This window comes from Anarrhichthys ocellatus, unplaced genomic scaffold (genome assembly GCF_004355925.1).
Source record: "Anarrhichthys ocellatus isolate YVR2014 unplaced genomic scaffold, GSC_Weel_1.0 scaffold71, whole genome shotgun sequence".
Lineage (NCBI taxonomy): Eukaryota > Metazoa > Chordata > Actinopteri > Perciformes > Anarhichadidae > Anarrhichthys > Anarrhichthys ocellatus.
The window spans coordinates 1,325,702-1,351,970 of NW_022280101.1; the positions used below are offsets into that span (position 1 = coordinate 1,325,702).

The 26,269-nt window shown below is 44.3% G+C and overlaps 2 protein-coding genes across 16 annotated transcripts in view; one reads left to right on the forward strand and one right to left on the reverse strand.

Annotated features, from left to right (window-relative positions):
* caska (calcium/calmodulin-dependent serine protein kinase a) overlaps positions 1-26,269 on the forward strand; it is a 94,852-nt gene that overhangs the window by 31,982 nt on the left and 36,601 nt on the right. For all 15 annotated transcript variants that reach the window (XM_031873355.1, XM_031873340.1, XM_031873341.1 and 12 more), the window contains exons 2-5: positions 4,837-4,949; positions 12,449-12,554; positions 14,642-14,719; positions 14,823-14,895. In XM_031873355.1, the coding sequence (XP_031729215.1) occupies positions 4,837-4,949; positions 12,449-12,554; positions 14,642-14,719; positions 14,823-14,895 (370 nt within the window). The remainder of the gene's footprint in view (positions 1-4,836; positions 4,950-12,448; positions 12,555-14,641; positions 14,720-14,822; positions 14,896-26,269) is intronic.
* LOC116397688 (probable G-protein coupled receptor 82) lies at positions 22,931-25,368 on the reverse strand. Its single transcript, XM_031873359.1, has 4 exons — positions 25,211-25,368; positions 23,771-24,579; positions 23,493-23,618; positions 22,931-23,405 (listed from the first exon to the last, which is right to left on the reverse strand). Exons 1-4 carry the CDS (start codon positions 25,233-25,235, stop codon positions 23,253-23,255), a joined length of 1,113 nt encoding a protein of 370 aa, XP_031729219.1. The 5' UTR covers positions 25,236-25,368; the 3' UTR covers positions 22,931-23,252.

Consider the following 26,269-nt stretch of genomic DNA (forward strand, 5'->3'; position numbering starts at 1 on the left):
CACACACACACACACACACACACACACACACACACACACTCACACTCTCCCCCCGTCTGCCTCCCTTCACCTCCTCCCCTGACACATTTCTAAAGTTAATCTTTCCTACTTTTGATGTGTTGAAGATCGATTGTGCCCCTTAAACCCTTTTTTAAGGCTTGCCCAGACTGCTGTGAATAAGCCTCTCATCTGCTCCAGAGTAGCTCTACGCTCAGCACACACACACACACACACACACACACACACACGCACACATTGGGATGGGATGTATTTTAGTCAACCAAAACCCAGAATTTTGTTGAATTTTGTTGCTAAACATGCAATTTTGCAGCTCTATAAATTCCTCCAAAATAAAAAAAGATACACTCTCCAATAGCTTAACTTCCAATCAATTAATTTAAATGTATTGCTAAGTTGGCATAACGTAGACTCTTCTAGTCAGTGCACAGCAGGTCAGCTGAACCTGCAACATATAAAGAACTAGAAGTTGACACAGGAGGCGTTTCAACTGCGTTTTCATAATTTGTGAGTGTACATTTGCTGTAAATTTGCTGCCTATGGTCCACTTCTGTTTTAACCAACTGTTTTATCTTCTTACTGTTACCGTTGTCTTTATTTAAAGCTATTTATTCAAGACTCAGTATTTCTTCCCATCTCGCCCGCCTCTCCTCTGTTTGTCCAGCTCCTCCAGGGCCTCTAGTTCATCGCTGTGTGGAGTGCAACCTCGAGCGAGGCCTGACATTTTGCCGTGCTGCGAGGGGGGAGAGGGGGGGTGCAGAGGTGAAGTGACTAGACGGTAACGTGGAGGAAGATAGCGCAGCAGCGGAGAACTCCACTGCATTACTAATGAGAGCTCTTTGACCCAACGTACCTGCTCCAACAAAAGTTTGGGCTGAAACCGTATCCCTGCTGGAGTTTGAGTTTAATTTCAAATAGACTTTTCATTTGGCTCCGAGTGCTGACTTCCCGAAATTGACAAATTCGTTGTTTGCAAGCTGGTGTTATCTTTCTGTTGGAATGGTAGATTTCCCCACGGAGCCCGGCTCTTCACAGTCCAAGAGGCTTCAGAGGAAGCCGGAGCAAAGCTGCCGTGTTTGTCACTCTTTCATTTCTTTCCAGTCGCTCCCAGAGCTAAAATCTGCACACTGCACGTCAACAAATAGTGTCTTTAATAAGTAACAATGGCTTTAAGAATATCAGCTTCACAATGGAAATGTGACATACATGTCATGTGTATGGTTTTTACAATATAATCTTCCGTCCAGCTTAAAGATACCGGGATACTTTGCCCCTTTTTTGTTTGCTCTCCCTATTTCTACATGTTATAACGTGGTTGCCACTGATGGCAACGTAAGGCCAAGAATTTGTTGCCAGAGTCACAAAGTGGTTGCAACCTGGCAACCCAACCTGGCAACCCTGCACTGTGGAGCCCTGCAAACAGATGGATTCGACGAGTTAATGTGGAATTTACCGTCTCACTCTGTGCGTGTGTGTCTTGGTTAAATGCACTCAGGAGCAGCCTGTAAACAAATGCCTATCATAGGATGGTGACCCGGGGACACAGTGGAATCTTCCTGCTCACTAAACTGGTGACTCAGTAGCGTGTGTGTGTGTGTGTGTGTGTGTGTGTGTGTGTGTGTGTGTGTGTGTGTGTGTGYGYGCGCGCGCGCRYGYGCKYGCATGTGCTTGCATGCATACAGCATAGAACCATTGCACCATCCCTTTGGTCTCGGTAACAGTTTGCTCAGCAACACTTCCCATATAGTTTATTTCCGTCTGAGTTTGATCTATGTATATACCACATGTGTGTACGAGTGTGTGTGTGTGTGTGTGTGTGCGTGTGTGCGTCTCTTGCACACTTGGGCACGGTGCCGTCTTACCTCACCCTTCTGACGCTAAGCAGCTTTAGCTTGATCACCATCTGTTCAACCATTCATTGCACAAAGACTGCCTCACACTCCTCATGCACACACACACACACACACACACACACTTGAGCAGCACTGCTTGTGTTCAAACCCAGGCCAGACGGTGTTGCGCCGTCTGCTGCAGCCGGGGGTGATGTTTTGTGTGGCTGTGAAACGGGTGCTTTCACATCACCACTGAGGTTTGGCTGAGTGTGATTTGCTGTGGGATGGGTAATTCACAGAAGGCTGCAGGGTGTGTGTGTGTGTGTGTGTGTGTGTGTGTGTGTGTGTGTGTGTGTGTGTGTGATGGATGGTTGCTGGTTGCTGTCTCTCTCCGCTAGTTAAAGGCTGCTCCGCTGGTGAACCCAGCTAATTGTTGAGTTTCCCAGTTCACCCGGTGGACAGGGAAGTATGAAAGAGATGAAGCATCTTTATCTTCATCCTCTCCACTTCACAGGCCCTGAGAAACCACACCAACAACAGTGTTATCTGGGTCATCTTTATTTTATTATCTAATTATATTCAACATTCTCAAATCCCATCCCTGCTCCTAAAAGAAATACAGATAAATGCATACAGTTAATCATAATTAGATAGAATACATGAGTGGAGACGAGTGGAGGTCACAGTCAAAGATGTATCGCTGCACAATACATAGTTTCTTCATCTAACGTTGTATTGTGTTCAGTCTGATACGCACTGTGCTGTCAACTCTGGTCAATCAGATAGAGCCCTCGCTGTTAGACACAGTCCAACAATAAGGTTTGCCCGATGGCCCGGGGCCAGTAAGAAGTTGCCAGTACTTATGATCAGCCAGTTGCCCGATCAGGCCAGTACTCTAATCTAATCTACTGTACTGTACTCTACTGTACTGTACTGTACTGTGCTCTGAAGCCTCTCTCCGCTCTGCCTTCGCGGCGCTCTCTACTCGTAACAAAGGCTCAGGTAGTCATTAATGAAGTGGTGATGAGTTGGAACACAAAAGAGCATTTATTGGAGTGTTACAGGAGATGCTCAGGTCTTTTTTGGGGGTTATAGCTCAGAGACAAACAGAGAGACTTAATGTATCTACGTGCACACATCATCGTCATCATGCATGTGCGTGCAATAGTCCACAGTTATCTTCCTCCGGTCATACTTTCATCTGGGTCATCTTGATTCATGTGAGCTGGAGTTAGAAAGAGTGTCACCAAGGTAACAGACAGCAGAACTGTCTGGGTGTCGATTATTTCACCACGTTTGTCTATCGAGTATCAATGTGTGGCCTCGAATATCTGGCTGGAACTTTGGGTTACGATACCGTGTTAACATCTCTGTCTCTACAGTTTCACACTGAAGCACAGAGTTGGCACATGGAAAGAAACACGGTACATAACCGCTTTCTAACCTGGTTTCATCCTCTTTGAAATGGTAAACAATGACCTTGCTTTTTGCAGTTTCAAAGTCTTGTTTCAATATTTATCCCCTAACTCAGATATCAGATCTGTATTTATTATCAGCGACGCCCTGTATTAAAGACACACACACACATACACACACACACACATACTTTATGATTATGGCATGGCCTAATAATCCACATCATTAAACCTCATCATCAGCGTCCACAAATAACTTGATGACAGCTAAGCAGGCAGCTAAAGTGTGCTTTCCTACACATTAATCCGTCACATTGCAGCTCGTGCCCCGCTGACCTGTCGAGGGACTTTCCCTTGCCTTCCACCCAGTGCATGCTGGGATAGGTTTCAGGCATAAGCAGGTATAGAAAATAGATGTATTGGATTATGTGTTTGCTGCTGCCAGCAGGTTTTGCCAGAGTGTTTACACAAGATCTATTGCTTCATTTATCCGGCCCCCCCCTCCTCCTCCTCCTCCCTGCTGCTAAACCTCATCTTCCCAACACATGACACGCATTATTTAACGGTATGCACAGGTCAGCTCAAGCCCATTACCTCCAGTGTTGTGAGTCCGCCGGTCTGATGCCGCCGTACTGCAGTGTAACCCTGACCTGCCGGCTTGTTAATTCTGACCCGCAGCCCTTGAGTGGTGGACCTCTGTTTATCCCGTGGACTGAAATGAGATGATGCGCTCTCTCTCCACAGGAGGGATGATTCGATTTGTGAACCCGCCGACCTCAGCGTTGAGAACCAAAGTGCGGTCTCCTCTGCATGTGCTGATATGCTTCCACACACACACACACACACACACACACACACACACACACACACACACAGCCTCTGTGTTCTCCAGCCTCTCGGGTTAACATGTGAACGTGACTTTGAGTCGTAGTGCTGTGAGGGGAAGAGGGGAGGGGAGTACTTTGATTTACTTCAGGGATTATGCAATCATTCAAAATGATTTTATTGGCTTTTTGGTTTAATATCACAGTGATACAATCATTTCGTTATCAAACACTATTCAAAACTCGCAAAATGAGTCATTTAAGCATTTGTTCAACGCTTTAAACATCAATTAGATTGTTTGTTTTATGTGATTTTGGGGCATTTTGAGCTGCTGTGTGAGAGCAGACAGTAGAGCGATGACAACAGATGATACGGGAGCATCGGGGTTCACCCATTGTGATACTGATTTGCTTGAGCCTTCTTTCTCACTTAAAGCTGCTATAATCATCATATCTTTATATTAATAATGGATCAAACAGCTCTAGCTCACTGTTATGGTTTATATGACTCCCACCATTCCAACCCTCAGCTGCCTCCAGCAGTGAAGCTCTAACAGTCATCAGATGATCAGAAACGTTGCTCCGTATCCAAAGTCCACCGTGTTGACTGTAAAGCAGATCATGTGTGTTGTTGTTTTCTTCTTCCAGCTTCTTTCAGTTGTTGCAGGCTCACCGTAGGGGTTGGCAAGAACCCGTCTGACCAGCCACATGTTAAATGTTTTATTTCTCTCTCTGTGTGTTGTGAAGGGGTCCCTTCAGCGTGGTGCGGAGATGCATCAACAGAGAGACGGGGCAGCAGTTCGCTGTCAAAATCGTGGACGTGGCCCAGTTCACCTCCAGTCCTGGACTCAGCACGGAGGGTAAGGGATCACAAACCTCTCACTGTAACTCTGTACGTTATGCGTCTCTGTACTCGTAAATATAACTACAGGTAATTGCTTTTTACACACACTGTTGCACACTAAAAGTTAATGCAACGGAGAGGTCGGATGCTTGTCCTTGTTTACGAGTGTAAGTCCACACCGGCCTACTTCTCATTCACTCAGGTGCTCACAGCCACACTCGGGAGTTTCCTAGTTCAATGAAAAGTCTTCTTCTTTGGTCTTTGGGCTGTTTTCATTGAAGCGGTTCATTATGAAGCCATGGCGAGGGCACCTTGAGAGGTTTAGGAAAGAAGTGTACCGTCCCTCCACTGTTCAGTGATTAAACAGCAATATATTACATATATACTGTATATGTGTACACTTTACAAATCAAATGCTATGATGCTGAAACAGATGGAGTTTGTAGGATGTAACATATGTTATGTAGAGGACATATTTTAACTCTTACTCATACTTATTGGAACTTTATTACTAATTATTCAGACTATGCTGAGCATTATGCAGTAAGTATTCAAATATGCACAGACTATTAAGGTCATTAAAAGTCCAACTTAAGAAAAACAGACTTAACTGCTCAACTTCATGTTTTTGTTGCATTATCCAGAGTTTCATTAAACAGGTGTTGTTGCTAATCCAGAGCGAGGCTGCCGAGCATCGTCCAGACGAGTCAGAAGTCTCATCAGATATCTGCCGCTGGCTGAAGGCAGCGGAGGGAGGGAGGGATGGAGAGATTGAATTAAAGATATCTGGATTTTTTCGGGTGGGAGGCGATAACACATGAACTATTAGAGGAACGGAGAAGTCTGAATAGAGATTTGTAGGATTGCAGTTCTTCATTGGAGAACGAAGAACGCCGCCGGTCATTTGTGACGCAGGTTGACTGCTGTCCGTGTATCCAGCAGGTATTTTTAGAAAGCAATGAATGGACAACACTGAGCAGTTTAACCTAACCCTAACCTCTCACTGCGCTGTGTGGAGGGATTTGTTTTGTTAAATAGAACAATAGAAGGAGGCTTTACGGTACCGAAATTACATCAACTACACACAAAGCAAGAGAGAGAGAAGAAGAGAACCTCGTAATCTTTACGAGCGTCGGTCACCTTTCTAACCTGAGGTCTCTATTTACTTATACTTCAAGGAGTTTCCCTTTTATTGAACGAAAACAGCTACAAAATGTTTAATAATCTCATCAAATGTTATATTCTACTAATTATCAGTATTTGTACGTGTATTTTTGTCATGTGTTTGATAATTCCTGGTATTGGAATAGACTTCTAAACATCTGGTACCAGCACATCTGTAGATAATTGTTAGAGACGTTCATCACATTCATTCATTCAGCCTCACAGAGCCAGTGTGTATTCAGATGACCTTCCATCAAGCTCCATAAGCTCCATGTCGTGGTGATTGTGTTGATCTAGCGATGCACACATGCTATGAGTTCAAGGTAATTAATGTTTCTTAGAGGAGCTTTAGCTGCCACATTACGCAGTAGCCTTCTTTACCTTCTCTAATGCTCTCTCGCTGATGCAGAGAGCATAATCCAGCATGACAGGGCGTCTGCTCGGTTTGCTTAAGCTTCCACAAGGTGTAAATAAAGTGCTCAGCCATTCACACTCTGATCCCTCACAAAACACCAGTCCTCACACCGTCAAAGGGAGAATTATAAAGTCATGGCCACAGAAAATTGCAGCTTCTGTATATTGTGTATTTCATGTGGTGAGCAGAAACAGTCGCTTGTAATGAGTTTTGTCTTGAACTACTTCACTTTCCACCCAGACATGGGGCATGACTAATCTCTGAAACAATATGTGAAATACTTTAAAGTAAAGCACAGTGAACCTTGGATGTCAGAGGAAACTACATTATTGTAAACTCCTCCGCCTCTTAATTACAACTTTCAACCATCTATAATCCCCCAAATTGCCGGTCAGGTCCACACATGCTGGTGTCTTTGTGAGAACGGGTTAATTGCTGGACATCCATCTTCATTGTAGGCTCCCCGCGCTGAGCTGTCTTCTGTCCCGTTGGCTTGACTCATTCTCTGTCTTATATAGCGGCCTTCTGCCAGTAAGGGAGAGCAAGAAATCTTGTTTAAATGATTCCTCCTTAAAAACGGTATTTTGCCATCTCTCCTCTCATAAAAAGTAGTGCTGAAAAGCGGGTTTGACAAATGGCCGCGAACTCCTAAATGAATGTTTTTCATTGTAACTGTGCACCCGTAACATTTCTCTTCGTTGCCAGCATACATGTCTACACGTGTGAGTGTGTGTGTGTGTGTGTGTGTGTGTGTGTGTGTGTAGTATGGTTAGCACCCTCCCCAGTCATTTATATCCAATCACAGTCCGTCCTCTGCAGCTCTCAGGAATCCATCAAACCCTGCAGGTCTCCCCCCCCCCCTACTGACGCCAGGTGGCTGTTCTCATAGTTGATTTGTTTTTACTTTCCCCTCCTCCTTGTTGCCTTCAGAAAGCAGAGCAGTTTCACTTGAGCGGGCAGCTGTAACACAGCATCACAGTAATCAAGCAGGCACACACACACACGCGGACGCAGACACCCGGCACTGAGCTCAGACCAGGGGGAAGTGGGTCAAATGGTTCGTGTCTTGGCAGTGGATTGGCCAGACACAAAGACGCACACACACACACACACACACACACACACACACACACACACACACACAGCACCAGCTTGTTTCTCGTCACCCTGTCCGGAGGTCTGTCTGACGAATAGGTCAGCCCTCTTAGGGGATGAGAGAGAAAAGCCAGCCAGAGAATGAGCAAAATTCATCATGTGCCATCACCTACTCTCGTTCCTCCGCCTCTTTCATTCTCCCGCCTCCCTGATTCCTTCACTCTCTCTCCTCTTCTTCTGTGTTTCTACTTCCTCTCAAATCCCCCTCCTCCTTCATCGCTCCATCCCCGTCTTCCTCCAGCCGTAAAATACAAGCTACAGCCCTGTGTGTGTTTTTACCGTTTCTATTACTGTTGTGACATCTCGTCTGCTAAAGCCCTGTCAGGGTCTCGTACATACAGGAGCATCTCTCACACACACACACACACACACACACACACACACACACACATATACACACACACACACACACACACACACACACACACACAGCCAGCCCTGTGTGGTGTTGCTGTGGTAGCAGGGCCTCCTTCCACTGCTGGCTTTGACTCCCAGCAGCAGGAACATGGATCATTGTAGAGATCACATCTGTTTATCACCTCCTTTCTCTATCTTTTTCTCTTTCTCTTTCTCTTTCTCTCTCTCTCTCTCTTTCTCTTTCTCTCTCTCTCTCTCTCTTTCTCTTTCTCTCTCTCTCTCTCTCTCTTTCTCTTTCTCTTTCTCTCTCTCTCTCTCTCTCTCTCTCTCTCTCTCAAATGTCCAGTTGCTCTGCATGAACGCACTCACAGGAGAGCTCTGTCTATGATGAACGGTGGAATAAATAAACACGTATGCTCGGTATACAGGAGTCTTCTGTCGCCATGGACACTGATGGATTCCTCCGCTTACAGAGCTGTTGACTTATTTCATATCGTTGTTTCCATACAAATGCATAACATCCTCCAAACAACCAATGATACAAAACGGGTCCACTAGATGTGAAGTTGGTAACTAAATTACTCTTTTCTTTCTTTTAACACTACTTTTTGCCTAAACGCACAATAAAATGACGGCGACTATGTCTACATGCACAAAATATTCAGATTGTTGCTCTTATTCCGATAAACAAAACACAAACAGTCCTACTAAGCTGCTCACAAGGCAAATGCAAATTAATATTCCACTAATATTTCTGTTAACGTGCAGGAATGCATAGTCCGGTTCACGTAAAAATGTCCCCATGACGTATGTCCTCACCTGTCGATTTCCAAGTCTTTCATAATGTTTAAACGTAGGTGTGTTTCTTCTTTCGACCAGAAATGTGGGCTTTTTCTCTTGGGAATAAATCTCTACCCCCGCCTTACAAACTGCTGTGTACAGTACAGTGCACAGAGCTGACCGTAAACAGGAGGCCGCGTGTGTTTACATGTCCAAAAAATGCTCCTAATACAAGAATAATATCGACATATCCCACGTCTTATCAGGAAATGCTTCATTTCCAAAACGGTCTTATTCAGAAAGTCCAAAAAGGAATTGTCATCTTCAACATAATAGTGAGATATTAGAGTGCATGTCAACGTAGTAAATGTAAGGAAAGATATCTCTGTGCACATTTCAATGTGTCAGATCTGTACTTAATCAACATTTAGGTGAATATAAGTATTTGATTGAACAGATACGCAACATTAAGGGCCAAGAACAGCTTGATTGGAACATCAGTGATAGTCTTTTCCAGCAGTAATTCTGTCTGTGGATGTCAGCGCTTACTTTAACGTAATAGTTTTTAATGTAAAATCATTGATTGGTATTGGCCTGGACCTCAGGGAGAATCTTTTAGATTGGTTTTCCATTTTTGTATTTGTTAGTTTATATTGTCTACAGTCTAGGTTATTAGAGAAGCAACTGATATTACTTTAAGTTGTAGTTTAAGTTGTTGTACAACGTCTCGTTGCCTACTCTCTTCCTCCACTAGCTTTCTCTGTCATTGTTTTGGTAATTCCCTGTTGCTTACTCTACCCCCCCCCCCCCAACACACACACACACACTTAAAATCAATGAAAGTAGCTTCCCCGCTGCAGTTTTCTTCCTAGCTCAATAAAGTTGGTTTGCCTCCCATTTGATAAAGTATCTTTGGTAATCTCCGGCAGCGCTTGCCGTGACGGGCGTAAACAGTGAGCTCACTAGATGACATTAAATGTGGCACGCTGCTGTGCCCTTAAGGTAGCCACTTATCCGGCTTTAGCAGCATTAGCATCGTGTCAGAGCTAGCCCACGCCTCGTGCCTGTCCTCTGGAGGATTAGCTTAATGTTAGTGCTGAGGCTCGCTGCAGCACGAGTGGCTCATGGCTTCGACTGGGAGCTTAATTAAATGTCATTGCATACATCGAAGAACAATACAGTCAATGTTCATTATAGTTCACGTGTGTGTGTGTGTGTGTGTGTGTGTGTGTGTGTGTGTGTGTGTTACACTATCACATCTCAGTCCCATCTTTTCAGTGTTTCTGTCCATAAATCACCTCCAGCTGCAGCAGCAGCCGAGGGAATACCTCACTGTGGAGTGTGGGATATGCAGCTTCCATATGTATGAGTATACCGAGTGTGTATATTTTGGCACAGCGTGGCTATTTCCGGAGAGACGGATCATAAAGGTTGATACACTTAAGAGCGCTCGTTGGTGAATTTTCCTTAAATGAGATGAGAGTGAGCTCAGGCAGAAAGCTCCTGGATGTGATGTTTACTTCTCTGGTTGAAGGTCTAACAACAGACCCTCAAGGAGCTGCTTTGGGGAAAGTATGAATGGATGGATCAAAGGATTGAGAGATTGAATGGGAGGATGAAAGCGAGATGGATGGGACAGGCTATGTTTAGATGTTCATAGTGACGGCAAATCCCTTTTGTTTATCAAATCCAATCTGTAGGATTTACTCTCTGGACTGTTGGTGTAAAACCGGTCTGATTTGTGCTCCACATCCTCCATCTGTTGCTGTGCTACGGAGGTAGGCGTGCACATTAGGCAGTGCTGCCTTTCTTAGGCCTTTGTCGGTCACTGTATCTGCAGGCCTTGAAAAGCATTGAGTTGAGTTTCCTTGGAAAGTATTAAAATGTCTTAGATGTAAATTACTTGAGAGGTCTTGAATACTTTCTCTCGCCTGTCTCAGACAGTAGTATCGGTTATGATTTTGTTATTGTAGGACTGTTGTGACCGTCTGCAGGAGGCTGTTGAATCCTGTTTTGGGGGATTTTCAGTCGACATCATCAGACCTGCAGCAACGCAGTCACTGCTGCAGCTAGGAAGTGTCAAGTTTAGCAGAAGCTTAAAAGAACTTCAATAAATGAATCATTATTCTTCATTATTCTTTCATACTTTGGTGGTTACATTGTGATGCAGGTGGTAAATTGCATTCTGTGTGCTATTAAAATATGACTCGGTTAACTGTGTAGAAACCCGGCACGTCCAACTGCAACTTCAGTGTCATTTCCAGTGAGACATTTGCAGAGATGCCGTGAGTCTCATATGAGACCTGTGAATGTGAGAGATACAACTGGTTAACTTTTGATTAGTTTGGCTGTTCAGAATAAAAATACCAAACATGGCTGCCAGTCAGAATAAAGAGTGGTCAGCTGGAGAGAGTGAGACGAGGTTAGATTTAAACTCTTTAGTTAATGGGGGAGACAGCCGGTGGAAATGGTGATGATGGAGGAGGAGGAAGCAGAAAGGAAGAGTAGAATGGTTGTCCTAAGAAGAAAGCGTGTGTGTGTGTGTGTGAGATGCAGTTTACATACAATATAGATTTAGTGTAAGTGCAATGATTTTTTTTTTCTGGCCTCCGTGCCCGTCAGTCTTGTCAACACTCTGGTTTTATCGAATGGTTTCTAGTTATCTGTTTCTCTGTTTGAATGACTTAAAAGAAAAAGCTTCATATTGGTCTCATAAGAATGGGAGCTTTGCTGTCTGTGTCGGTCATCTCTCCCCAGTGATCTAAAGTGTAGAGTCTGAACAGAGAGACCGCGTTGATCATCTCAGCGTCGGTAACCTCCTCCATTAACCCTCCTCTTGTTTAGATGCTTATTGCCAGGCAACAGTACGAGGAGCTCAACTAACGGGAATGAATACAAACAAACATCACTTGAACCTAAAGGAGAGCAGAGACCTTGCTGATGAGTCATCATCGCGGTGTTTCAGGAGTGCGACCCTTTCTGCTGCACATTTTCCTCTTTCCTCTTTGCTCACGGTGAGAGCCGAGCTACAGGAAGCCCCGAGGCCGGCAGAGGAGCCGGCAAAGCTTCAGGGTTCAGCCACTTACAGGTGTAAAGGTGTCCTTCAACATGTAGCACGTTGTCAGTGGTTTCAGGCTGAAGTTCTGCAAATTAGGGCGAGGGGCGAGCCAGTTATAAGACATGTCGGCAGTAAAACGGTAAAATCTGACAAGGTGCCAAAGAGATCCCAGACCTACTTAGCAGCTCCTTGGTTGCTGCTCTGAAGACTCCGACTCATTCTGTTCTGGGCGCATGAACATTTGTTAGTGCTCGTACTCTTCGTTTCACTGCTGGTGTTACTTAATCTTTGTTGGCTCAGTATATGACACAATACATACTACAGTAAATGTGTTTCCGGTTCAGCAAAAAACTCAAATCAAAGTATGGTCTTGTGAGAATAATTCTCCTACATACATTACACGCATATTTTCTCATCTTTCACAATTCAAAAGTCCTCAGTTGAAGAATGAAAGAGACTAATGAAATGTTCAGTACACATCATATGAATGCATGCTGGTCTTGGTGCCACATATGCTCATCTCTCTCTCTCTCTCTCTCTCTCTCTCTCTCTCTCTCTCTCTCTCTCTCTCTCTCTGTGTTTTCAGATCTGAAGAGGGAGGCCAGCATCTGCCACATGCTGAAGCATCCCCACATCGTGGAGCTGCTGGAGACGTACAGCTCAGACGGGATGCTCTACATGGTTTTCGAGTAGTAAGGATCCCACTCACAGCATGATTGAACATACAAGTGGCATCAAAAGACCCTCACGCCGACACCCGTGTGGGTAAAGGAAAAAGAGATAGCGGGGTGGATGTCACATTGGGTGGCACCTTACAGGAGAGGGTGAAGAGGAAGGTGGTGTTAGGAAAGAGGAGAGAGAGGAAGGAGACGGAGGAAAGGATAACGGCGTGGTGGCAGCAATAGCAGGACAGAGAGAAACCCTGCGGTGCTTTTATATAATCAGCACTGATACGAGAAAGCTTGTTAGCTGAGGATGGGGGTTGGGTAAGGAGGGGGGGGTGCAGTACCATATATATGAAGGGAAGGAGATGAGATTAAGATTTCACACTTGCCCTTAGCTCCAGCCTTTCTCAGAGCTGCTGCCTCTCCCGAGCTCCTCGCAGGCCCGCTCTGTATCTCCATCTCTCCTCCTTTTCCAGAACTAATTCCTTTATCGTTTAATTCTGTTATCGCTGAACAGGCAAGCGCACTCGGGTTTCGGCACACGGCTCCATCATACGGCTCGGTGCAGGCGAGAAAACTCTCAAGGAAAATGCAAGTGAGCTCCTTTTTTTAAAAGGGGGTTTTTCACGGTGTCGGAGCTCATCTGTGCACGAGCTCGTGCTCGGTACACACTGTAGAGACACGTGGGAGTGCAGGTAGTTTGGAGGCGTTTTTTGAGCGGTGCAGCCCTCTGAGAGAACAGATAACTGAGTCAACATGGTAGATAAACGCAGAGAGCTTCATCCATCTCCCTGTCTTCCAGGCCTCCCTCCTGGCTAGTCAAGCAGCCTAAAATGTGATCGCCTACGTGAGGTGATGGGAGTGGAGGAAATACGGACGTGCCCCCTGCCAAGTCCTACAGAACGGCGCCGTTTAATTGGTGCAGAGGCTTAGTGACAATAAAGAGACGGGTGCCGTAATTGGGGAAGAATGAGAACAGAGCAATTATGAGCGACAGGATCGGCTGTAGCTAAATGATAATAAATGTGTGTCATTCACTGTTCAGTGTGTGTGTGTGTGTGTGTGTGTGTATTGTGTAAGTAAAGAGATGGCTGGATAGGACCGAGGTAGTTTGCACAGGACCTAATGGCCACAGCTTGAATCCCGAGCAGCTCATTGAGTGTGAGGCGCGGCACTTCTTCAGCCCATTGATACGCGCCGTCACCTCCGGCTACAGCCTGGTTCTAACTGGGCCGAGAAAGCTGTCGTCGTTTAAGCCTTAGCGTCTTCGCTCTAAATTACTCCGGAGGGATTTTACCAAAGCAAAAGCATTAAACCTCACCGTCACAGCAGCAGCTTCTCCTCCTGAAGGCTCAGGCGACGTCGCAGAGCTGCATGAAGCCTGTGCAGATGTTCTCCTCTTACAATCAGAACATGATCGTCCAACAATTTCAAACCTGAAGTTGCTTTGACACACGCACACTTAAATAGTTACTAACAGATAAGAGGAGTGGGCATATATATATTTATATATATATTATATCTTTTCTGTCCATACATTTAAATAAATACATTTAGCATCCGATAACACGTGGATTTTGGTTCAGAGAGCACCACCTAACCTTTTGTTCAATTTAAAATTTACAGTATACAAAAAATAATTTATTTGAAATTCACCTGTAACAAAATAAGCTCCCTCTAGTGGAGTACCTACGGGACATCTTTAAAAACACCCGGCATCCTTTATGGGCCTCTCCAGCTGTGTATCTTACAAAAGAAAATAAAGTAATTATGTTCATAAAAAGTTAAAATTGCCCTCTTTAGTTTGTTTGAATGTATGCAAATCTGAAGTAGCCCCCCCCCCCCCCCCCCCCACCACCACCACGTTTACATCCCTGAGTCGTTGGATACTGTCGGCATCATACTGGCTGTTTCTGTATCACACCATCAGCCCACAGAGACACAACATGATTGCAGCTTTTCCTCTACTGACTGGCGTCGCCCGTTTCATCTACACAACCAATCACAGAGACGTGTTAATACGTGTGACCTTTCCTTTGTACCCAGATTCCTGACTTGGCCTTTACGCTGATCCTCTCTCTGTGTGTGTGTGTGTGTGTGTGTGTCTTTCTTAGCATGGATGGAGCAGACCTGTGCTTTGAGATCGTAAAGAGGGCAGATGCTGGCTTTGTCTACAGCGAAGCCGTGGCCAGGTGGGGATTCACGCATTTTGATTTTCAATCCTTTGGAGATGCTCTCTCATGCTGCCGTTGGTATTCACGACACAACAATAACTGTACAACGTCTTTCCTTCAGTCACTACATGAGACAGATCCTCGAGGCGCTACGCTACTGCCACGACAACAACGTCATCCACCGAGACGTCAAGGTATTTCTGACGCTTCATTTTCTAACTTTACTGCGACCGTACTAAAACTAATGCAGGTGTGGATCCAATTGTATGATTTTGGAGGGTTTAGTTTGTGGTGCACATCGTCCAAAATGTGTTTGAGGAAAAAACAAGTCTGATAATAAATAAATGAATATAATTTACATAATCTTAAAAAACACTTTAGGCTTTACAGCCACAGCTGAATTGTATTTTAATTGCAGTCTACTGGAGGTTTGTACAACATTATTATTATTTTTAATTTAGTTTTCATATTGTTATGTTTGGATAACAGATGGTAGAATCTCAAAAACACATTGTGTGTTTTTTAATTGATGGACTGCCCGGGAGACGGTTTTGATACCAATTAAAACCTCAGAAACAAAAAGAAAACAGCAGCTGGATGGAAAACAAGATGAACTGGATTCGTAACACTCGTTGCCTGCTGCGATTCAGATGTTAAAATTGCAGCGGCCATTACTCTCTCTGCTTGTAGGCAGCAACATCATTGTGTATGCACCTGCAGGTCGGATCTGCTGCTGCAGCAGCGTTGTTCTCCTGTAGGTGGCGCCTGTTGTCACATGTAGAACTGATCTGACAGTCTGCTGCCTCCCAAAACCTCAATAAGTGAACCTCTGAGTTTAGTACTAGTCAAGTTATTGCATCCAAAAACAGATATTGTTCCCTCCTCTTTCTGTGCTCTGTGTATTATCCAGAAACCATTCAATTCCTAGTAGCGCGTACAGTTGGATTTGACACTGATTGACTCATATTTTGCCGGTGTTGAGAGAAAAACCTTCAGCAGCTCACTCTCTTATCATATCACGGGAATGATCAGCGACTCTTCAAAATGGAGTTAGTGAATATAAAACACTCTCAATTCAGGTGTTATTCATACCCAGCAAGACGACTAATTGCTTTGAGTGTTCTGACTGAAGCCTGCTGTGTGGTGGATGGCAGGGAGCAGGGAACTGACAGCTTAGTTTACACTGTTAGAAATTCACGTCCTGTGTGAGATTTATTCACATTTTTCCACTGCAGAACGAACATGTGGTGCGTTACGCTGCTTCTCCTCCCCACACGCCTGCATCCGTGTGAAAAGGTTAATAATGCATCAGCCGCGTTTGTATTCTCGCGTGTGCTGTGGGCTGCAGGTAGCTATCGTGTCAGCCGGTCGTAACCGACTCTCCACAGTGAGAAGAGCCGGCCTGGTTCCAGGAGAAAAAGAACAATGATAAAATAAGGCTTTGCATTCAAAGCGCCGTCTCTTGTCTCCTCCGTCACACTCTGCACATTCACAAACAAGCAGCGCGAAAACACAATTCCCTCGGCAGCCTCCCCAGTTGTGAGTTTAACTGTTTTTATGTGATATTCACAGAGCTCAATGGCAGCACTTCATTTTATGTGTGTTTTATTGCCTTTTCCAAGAGACTCATTACGCGTTTTCTATGATCACAGTCAGCTCCCAGCTCGTGGGTTACTGTCTGTGCCCTCGGCATAGTGCTCAGGTATTAGTCATCGTAACCTACGCGGTCCTATCTCTGTGTCTTCAGTCTGCTGCTCTCCCACACCGGATCCCTGCTGAATCACTGGCTTAGTGTCATTGTCTATGTGTGAGCGAAACCAGCCGGTAAGTTCAGCAGGACGGGAAGCGATACACATGTTTACACCTACAGTATGTGTGTTTCAGTGCATTTCCTGGCTATTAGAGTGATATCGCTTTTGTTTTAGTTGCGTACACCTCCTGTTTCCTCTAGTTCACCACTTATATGCCATGACGTCGGGTGTAATATACCCAAAAATCATCACAGCACCTTTACACAAATCTAAACTAGACATGCATCCACCACTCAGCCACCGGTCTCATATATCCCATTGTTTGCCGGTCACATTTCAACACAGCATGATGGTTTTACGTCACATGAAGAAGATACAAAGCTTGTAATTTGTAACACTTTCAAGTCCAAAATATGCTGTGATACACATCTCTGTTTAATTATGAGCATACAATTGAATTTCAATTTTCCATGAAGGAAGATTATTTGTGTATCGCTGTATTATTGCTCTTTGGAAGAATCAGCGCGTCAGACTTGCAAAAATATCTGAATCGGCCGAGAAAATTGTAACCGGTGCATTTTTTTAAACTGAAACCTTGATTCCTAAAGCAAATCCATAAGGTGGAGGCTTCTCTCTTTGACACACACACAGAGAGAGGGAAGAAGAAATCGGTAACATTGACAATCAGAAGAGACTAAGAACGGAATCCGTAGAACTGAGATAGTAAATTGCCACATAATGAGTACAGAGTCTTAAAAGGAAAAATATAAATCAATTTCCCCTGGAACCAAGTCTGACTAACATCTCAGTATCTTTTCCACATCTGGATACATCTGAAAGTCCTCATAACTGAGAGAGAAGGCCCTAAAGCTGTACTCTCCAGACTTAATGTCTCTAATGATACAAATGGTGATAGATGAGGGAGGAATAACTTAAATGTTGAAGCAGCTTTTTTCCTTCCATGAATCTAGAACAAGCATGCCTTTCTGTTAAAGCATCTTCAACAACAATTATCGCCCCGTGGGCAGAATGTTGTACTATTTACAGGCAAGACGTCGATTAATAATGTGACTTCCTGTCAAAGATTTAAGCGTCAGGCAGTGTGTGTGTGTGTGTGTGTGTGTGTGTGTGTGTGCGTGTGCGTGTGGACATGGGGCCCACAGAGAACACTTTTCACACACTGATTCACTGACTCAGAATGAAAAATCTTACTTCCTCCTGGTGCATTCTTTTTGTTGTTGTTGTTGTCCTGTTCCCCAGAGATGTAGGAAGCATTTCAGCCACACGTCCACACCACATATCTCTCATTTCTCAGCAAGAACACGTACATTTGAAACTGAGAATGAAGTCGTAAACCATCATTACGTTTCAGGTGCATTACACCTGACTGAAGATGCATTAGTTTACCCATTTCAAAGTACTGATTCAGCATTCCAAGTATTGTTCTTTGGATCTTTATTGTTAGAGTGCTGATTCAGCATTCCAAATGCTGATATTTACTTTATTTGTCTGGAAGCTGATATAAAAAGATCTAACCCTAACCAAAAATTGTTCATTGTCTATTTTGGTGGGGTTATGTCGAGAGGGAGTGAATTTGAAATATGCTTGTAGTCTGGATTGACTTAGCTAGCTAGTTTTGAGTTAATGTCCAGTAAACTCCAGCAATGAATAGAACATGAATAAATGCAGCTTTGACTTTGGTTCACTTCTGTTATCACCATTTAGCAGTGACTGTGTGAGCTCCTATCTCTGGTTTATCAGATGTACTGTCTGAGATTTATGCCCTTTACAAGGGGCACACCGGGGGGGGCACACACACACACACACACACACATGCAGTGCATTAACAACTTGAAGGGCACACGAAGAGCGCAGACTTCCACCGAGGCCGTCTGAATATAATGTGTGTATGGACCCCCGGGATTCAGATTCCCTCCAAAATTGAACGTGTTCTGTCTGAGCCCACGTGACTCCCTTCCACCAGGTTTCGTGAAGATCGGGCCGGTTGTTTTTCCCGTAATCCTGCTGATTAAACAGACAAACAAGCCGAACAGAAAGCATGACCTCCACGGCGGAGGCAACAAGGCCGTCCTTGTTGAATATGGATCAGCTGGAGTGTGCCACATCGTTCCAATGCGTGAAAGTCACTGAGTCCATTTAAATCCTGATCATAAATCCTGATGTCTCTGTATGTCTCTTCCTCCCCACTTCACCGCAGACCTCCAGCGGTGACGGCAGCACCGCTGTGTTTGTGTGTCTATTTCTGTGCGCTTGCCTTTGGCCCTCTCGTTGCCGCAGACGGCGTTCATGCCAATGCGGCGCAGGCTGCTAGAATGACTTTATCCGGCTCAGTGTTTTCAATGCTCAAGTTTGAGCGCCAGTGAACTTTCCTTTCCTTCCTCACACATCCAGGGTTTGTGCTATAGCACACCGTTTTTGAAGTTGAAGCCGTGCTGGATGTTTGATCTGCGAAACACGGATCCTGATGTTGTGTTGAGCAATCCGAGGAATCCGTAAACACGGCAGAGCTTTTGATGTAAACATAAATGAATAGAGAGAGAGCCACGCTGCTGCAGAGCCATACCTTAACATGCAACAATAGTATTTCTTTTTTCTTCAGGTATACTAAGGTGAAAGGAGCTCCTGTCACAAGAAACAGCAGGCGTTACTTCTGTGAATGTCATAGTTTGGCTGTCTATAATATAGCGGTGTCTCTGCAGGAACACTGAAACCTCGCACCAACGGTAATGCCTTCCTATGGCCTTTCTGTAAGTCGTGATGGAGACAACTTCTCTGTATGCTGTGGTTAAGGTGTGAGTGCACCCATGCTTTGCCATGTTGCAGTTTACTAAGCTGATGGAACGCCTGATTCATCATCGCTGCGACGGATAAAAACAACTTAGAGTACGAGCAGCGTGTTGTTCTCCCTCACCACTTCACCTTTCCATTTCCCGCTGTGGCCTCCTGCTCATTGTTCCTCACGTTGAATGGCAGCGCCGGTCCAGTGCCATATGATTGAAGCTATCACTAATACTCAATAAAGTAGTCGCGCTATATTATTTCCGATTAGTTCACAGCAATACATCTTGTCTCAGTTTGACCAAAACTCTCTCTCACTTATTTTTCATGACTTATTCAATATCATCAGGCTTTTAAACCAACATGTCCTCGCTTAACAGCCGGCCTTGAGTCCTGTGGAACGACTGCACTCTGACAGCTTTGTTTGTACTCGCTTTTCTGTAATCATCTGTAAACTCAAATCTCATTCATGAACTTCTTTAAGCCCTGTAAAGAAAGAAGTCAAGTTATTACATGCATCATAAATAAACAAAGGTTGAATACTCTGGAAACAATTTGATTTCTACCCAGATACAGATCTAAGACCTCCTGTTTCTAAAGCGTCTTGAAACGAACTAGCCGTCTCTGTATAATCCCTAGACATGCAAGTTGTGCTTTTATCAGTGAACTGTTTGTGATTGTCACATGATCGCACGGGCCACGTTTCCGGCCGCATGTGCATGTTAGTGCACGTGAGTCCCAGTTTGTGTGTTTGTGCGCCCCACTAGTTTTGCCGTCACGTTGAGAGCCGTGTTGAGGCAATCTTTCAATCATAAATATGCTCCGAAATTTCGAATTGAGGACCTTAAAACTGTCTCGTCTTCAGCCGATAATTCATGGTCAGCACGCGTTAATGCACCCACACCATCAGATCTCATTCACTGCAGGTACTTTGTGACAAGTGGAGTGAATCTCCTCTCTAGTCCTTTCTACTGAAGCCTGAGTTTGAGCCGCACATCTGGAAAACAGACCGGACTGAATGATTGTGTCCGTGTGCTCACCTGTCGGTCCCTCTGCACAACAAATGCCACATTCTACATATGAATAGGTACAAGTGAAATAGATGGAGAAAAGACTCATGTCCCCTCTGAATACTTGAATGTCAGCTGTTTTTACCAGATAAAATGGGCCTCTGGTTCACTCGGCCCTCTTTGTGAGACACACGGAGGACTATTAGCTGCCTTGTTAGTGCTGTTTGTGTGATGATGTGTGGCTGCATGGAAGAGCTAATAGCTTATTTAATGGCATTCAATGGGCCTTAAGGGTGTCGACCATGAAATTATGACATTGAGGTTTCACACACACACACCCATGCCGTCGCACGCTGATGCAGAAATATCTGCATCCATTTATACACAATCTACTGGTTTGAAATGTGTCTCAGATGTTCGGGTTTGATGGCAAAATTGCACCTTTGTGTACCACGGCGCTCGTCAGATTCATGGCCGTTTTTGTTGTAATTGTAGCTGTTGTTTTTCCAGAGTTGTTGTCTAACTGTCGAAGAGACAAAGAGACGGACGCAGCTTGTCGTCTCTATTCTCATATTGTGCTTTTGCCATTGGAGATTTCCAGTGCCAGATATGCATGCACGCAGTTGGACAAATCCCAGTAAGCCCCGCCCTAAAGCATCCCCTGCTTTATGGTCTGTTTGACTCTAAATGGACCATAATGTACTAAATGAACATCATGCTGTATTGAAGAAGACTTGAAACTAGAGATTGAGACCATAAACTCATGTTTACAATGTTTACTGAGGTAATAAATCAAGAGAGAAGTAGAGTCATCTTCTCATAGACTTCTATATAACCAGAGGAGTCGCCTACTCACAGCCATTAGAGAGAATGCAAGTCTAAGGCACTTCAGTATTGGCTTCACTTTTCAGACCAAGAGGTTGCCGCCAGGTGTGAATGCAGCCTAACTGCTGTTTGTTTTTAACCGCCCACACTACGTTCACGCTAAGGTATGTTTAAACTTCTACTTGGTGCAACAGCTTGACGCAAATGAAAAGTGAGAACAGAGAAGCGGGATCTCGTTATGTACATGGCATCCTGAGATAAGAGTGTTAAACTGAGCTTATTTTCTCTTTTACGTACGAGTTTCAAAACGGGAAACCCTTCTGCACTCTCACATGAGGTGCGTGTCAGGAAATGAAAGTCCACATGACAACATAAAGACGGGATCCTGCTCACTGTCTGAAGAACTTCTCATTGATAGACTGGTGACTTTTAAAAGTGCCGTTAACAGCCTTCCACCTCCCGAGAATGCCGGTAGCGATGATCTCTCATGTCTGAGAGCGTTTTGCCTGAACACACAAAAACAATAATCAGCCATCGTGTGCCTGCCTCTTTGACAACAATGGACAGCCACTGGAACTAATGCCATCTCTGGGGAAACTCCTGCTTTTCTCACAACAACAACAAATCAATGCAAGAATGCACACAGACACACACACACACACACACACACACACATGTGTACATACATGCACCAGATACACAGTGTCTTTGATACGGGCCGCTGGTATCTGTATTGAAGCCAAACAATTGGGGCAATTATTTAGATAATAGTCAAAATCATTCAGTAAGGAATTAGTTTCAGCAAATGAGAGATGAAATGCTTTAAGTTAAGCTTCTAGAACTTTGTCGGGGGATGGGTAAGTGAGTGGGACTTAAACTAGACCCGGCCTTCCTGCCTATAGACCGAAGCAACGCAACTTTTATTTTATTTTTATGAGTGCATAACAAATGTGAAGCATGTGAAGGCCAGTAAACTGTTTCATGTAAACAATTAAACGTTTTATCAAAGTTTTTTTAAAACAATGGTGTTGTTGCCACTGGGTACGGACAGAAAAGGTCTCCCTCACTTTTCTGAATCCTTGTTTTGCACCCACATCTTCTACAGTTTTACAGTCGGAGTGACTCAAATCTAAAATTAAAAAAAGAAGTCAATGGAACTGAAAGCTCTGCAGATACTGGTGCAACTTATGTATACTAACTATTAAAATGTACAGGTTACAGATTATGCACACATAATATTTATCATTTCCAGATCAATCTAATTTTCAATAGGGTTATCTATTATACAACAATTAACATTTCTGATTAATATTATTAAAGGCACAATGACCAATTTATCACATTGTGTCGTTTGCTACGTTGATGTAAATGCGTCAATATGCGAAAAGAGATGTCGGTACTCTTTTTATTTTATTATTTTTTAAGCCTGAGTTTGTGTCCACCTCCTCCTGACAGGAAGATGAGACTTTTTCTCGGATGGTATCCCTCCAGCTACAGTATATTACAAGCAGCAAAGGCTCAGACTGTGGCTCAGCACATCGCTCGTTATTATACATTCTCCCCATCTCCCTGTGAATTCTCCTGGCTCCGTTTCTTTTATGCCTGCTGTGTGTTTTTCCTCTGGCCTGTGTGTGTGTGTGTGTGTGGGGGGGGGGGGGGGGGTCTGCTTCTGTCTGCAAAGCCCAGGCCCCTCGGACGACACGCATCTGCAGGGGCCACACTTCACAGAACATTGTCTTCTTGAAAACTCTCCCAACACAAGTCTCAAACACCAGCGCACATTCTGTAATCCCGCCTCAATAATTTACACACAATTACCGAACAAGGCTGAGCACACATGGATATCAAATATTTATAGCCTGTTGTTGTACATGATTGGTGCTCCACAAACATTTCCTTGTACATTTCAAAATGAGACTTTCTTTCTCACAGATCATAACACTTTTTTAATTTTTTTTCTTTTTTTTGAAAGGAGTGACATGGCTAGATAAGACATTGCACTTTATATATTTATATATTAACCTCTAGACTACCCGGACGCCATCACTTTATACGTTTTAAAAGTCCGTGTTCATTTAAAAGAAACATTTTCCGGCTACATAACAGTTCCTTGAGTTAAATCAGTTCCATCCTCCAGGTGTCCGGTCCTCTGATTGTCACTTCCCATCACCGTCGGACCGTCGGTCTGCCTCCGGGGCTGTTTTGGTGGCACCTTAAAAGTCTGAGGGTTTGATGACGGAAGGTCCTGTCTAACAGGTAGTACATCAAAGGGTCAGTTGCACTTCTCAATGCAGCCAGAAGCAGCAGGCAGTTCTTCAGCTAGAGGAAGAGGAGAGAGAAACTCGTCATAACTCGGTACGGTAGTAAAGAATAGCCTTTATTTGCATCACGGTGATATTCGGTCACCTCGACGAAGATGGAGAGTGGATGACAGTGGTTGCCTGGTGAATACATCAGCTGACGGTCATTTACCAAAGAAATAAAGATGGGTTTGAAGATATGGTACGGCAGCAGACAAGCTGAAAGAACAACCTGAGAGGAGTAGGTTAAAAAGGATTCAGGTAAAATATGGATGACAGTGGTTTTATGATATAGATTCATGTTTGACTCAAGCAATAGGAATTATTTATGGTCATTAATGCAATAAACATACTTTAAATTCGTATGATATAACTTATAACCACCTGGATGACCACGATGTTGCGGAGCACCCTACCCAGCAGCCTCTGGGAGATTTTGACCCTTGTGCTGTGAAGTGAGTGTCGGATATGCCTCAACACGGTCATGTAGGACAGCAGCACCAGCAGGTAAAACACAAAGAACAGGGTTATAACGGGCACAGCGAGCATTGCAGACCGCCTGCCCCCTATCTCCACCGCGGGGTTGTAGCACACCTCCGCACATCCATCCTTCACAGCCGCATCGCCGCTCGCGGCTTCGTTCACAGAGTAGTAAACCGTCACCGGCACTGTGCTCCCGACCGTCACCACCCAGATGGCGGCACACACCCTGCTGGCGAAGGAGGCCTGCGTGAGACAGGCGAAGAAGCCGAGCGGCAGCAGCGTTGTGCAGCCGCTCGGCCTGGAGGCGTGGGTGTGCTGGATGAGGGCCGCAAAGCGGCTGAGGGCCACCCAGGTGAGGATCATCATGCTTATGTTGATGTTGATGTAAAACACCGGGGTGATGCCGTGCAGAACCAGCTGACACAGGAAGCCGCTTTGTGTCCAGACCGAGCCCCTCGCAAAGTAGGCCGCCAGGAAGGGCGTGGTGAGGGCCAGCATCAGGTTGGAAATACTCAGGTGGGACAGATAAATGTGGACGGGGGAGAGGGTGGCGATGCACCGCAGGAACACCCACAAAGACAGCGCGTTGCCCGGCAGAGCGGTGAGTAAGAGGAGTGTGTAGGCGGAGGGGAGGAAGAAGAGCGTGGCGGCGGTGGGGCAGAGGACGGAGCAGGAGAGGGAGGCGTTATCCGATGTGTTCTCCATTTGATCTGTAGGAAGATGATGGATAAGAGAGAGAGGACAGAGAAACAAAGCTGCTGTAAGCAATACAGACACTTAAAGAAAACACTCCTTCAGCAAGATAAAACAGCTCAGCGCTTTTATTTGTCTCGGTGCGATATGATCATGATAGATACACAGAGCGGGTGTTCATTTTAACATGTACATTCATTTTTAAACTACCCCTGAAGTCATTGCCTATATTTGAATGAGCAGAAAAAAAATAAAACATTCAACATATTGCAGCATTTTAGAATTTAGATATTTTTTGTTTTCCTTCAAATGTTCATGTATTTTCTTCTTCATTTTTGTGATGTTATTCTAAATATAGAAACGCACAGATGGTAAAGCAGATTGACACTAATTATTAGTCAATGTTTTGCTCTCATCTTCGAGCAAAACACCCCATATGTGTTTACCAGAAAGAAAAAGTGCAAAACACTTTCGGGAAAAAAGTGACGGCCAAATTGATGTAATGTTACACAATATTTTCACAGTGTTTGAACGCCTGACGTTCATTAAACTCTTTTTATCTGTTAAGATTACCACAGGTGATAAACAGTCAGCAAATGAGGATACGTATCCAAATTAACATCCAGATCATGTTGGCGTGATACATACCACAGACGGAATCATTCAAAGACATCAACAGCAGCAAATGAAGAATTCAAAGATGCAAAACCTCTCTGTAACTTCCTGCTTCTTAACGAACTAGAGGTTCATGATAGACATTTCAGAGCCGGTCTCTCGTGTGTGTGTGTGTGTGTGTGTGTGTGTGTGTGTGTATATATAAAGTATGTGTCTGGGTCAGTGTTACAGAGGCTATATTTGTTTTCTACTTCCTCATTTACCATACGTGATGAGGAAAGTTACGTAGTGTGTTACTTGAGAATAGAAAACGAGGCTGAGAAGTTGTGGCGCTCTGTGCTTGTGTATTTTAATAAGTCCTACATGAAAGGTGGTGCATGCTGACAGTATAAGTTTTAATATTGTTTATTTCCTCATGTAGAATTTAGAGTCTACTCCCCCCCCCCCAGTCCTCACTACACAGCAGTGATGTGAACACGGCCGGTTGTTTCATTCTGCCTTGTGGTGGCACTGCTGCTCTAGTTCTAGCTGAGAAGAAGAGAGAGTTGGAAGTGTTCTCTCTCCTCTTGTCACACTGTGGAATCTATATTGATTGACCCGTTGACCTATTTAAATTCTCAGTTGATAAACAACATGCCTAACCACAGTGGCATTAGCTTTGAAAACAAGTAGATACAGTACAAAGTCTAGACCCAGTCCTCAGTAGGACATGTTTTTTACATATCACAAAAAAAGATCTGACTCTTTACAAAGAGCGGTTGTCCCTCGGTGAAGCCGGACACTTTCATCTCGGTAAAAGCTTCTCTGTGATCGTCGTCATTTGTCGTGAAAGTTCCGGCTTTGATGTCGTCTGCGTCTTCTTAGGGTCACGTATTGCTGCATTGTTTGTACTCCAGCAAGTACTTGATTTCAGATTTAAATAAATAAATTGAAACAAGATCACAAATCCTTTCTTTGGTGATCCCAATGTTGTACTTGTGGTAGTGGAGCTGTCACTGGTTACTCTACATTAATACGGTGGCAGATATGAGGATGAACCTTTGCTGAAGAACACAACAAAGTCCCCGATCAGGTTCAGGGTTTCTTCTTGAA

Bases quoted from the DNA above. Each gene is read 5' to 3' on its own strand.
- LOC116397688 (XM_031873359.1), bottom strand. From the start codon at position 25,235: ATGTCTTTGAATGATTCCGTCTGTG. The intron at 24,580-25,210 runs GTATGTATCACG...ATCTTCCTACAG, and splicing joins TTTGAATGATTCCGTCTGTG to ATCAAATGGAGAACACATCG. The intron at 23,406-23,492 runs GTGACCGAATAT...CTCTTCCTCTAG, and splicing joins CACTCTCCATCTTCGTCGAG to CTGAAGAACTGCCTGCTGCT.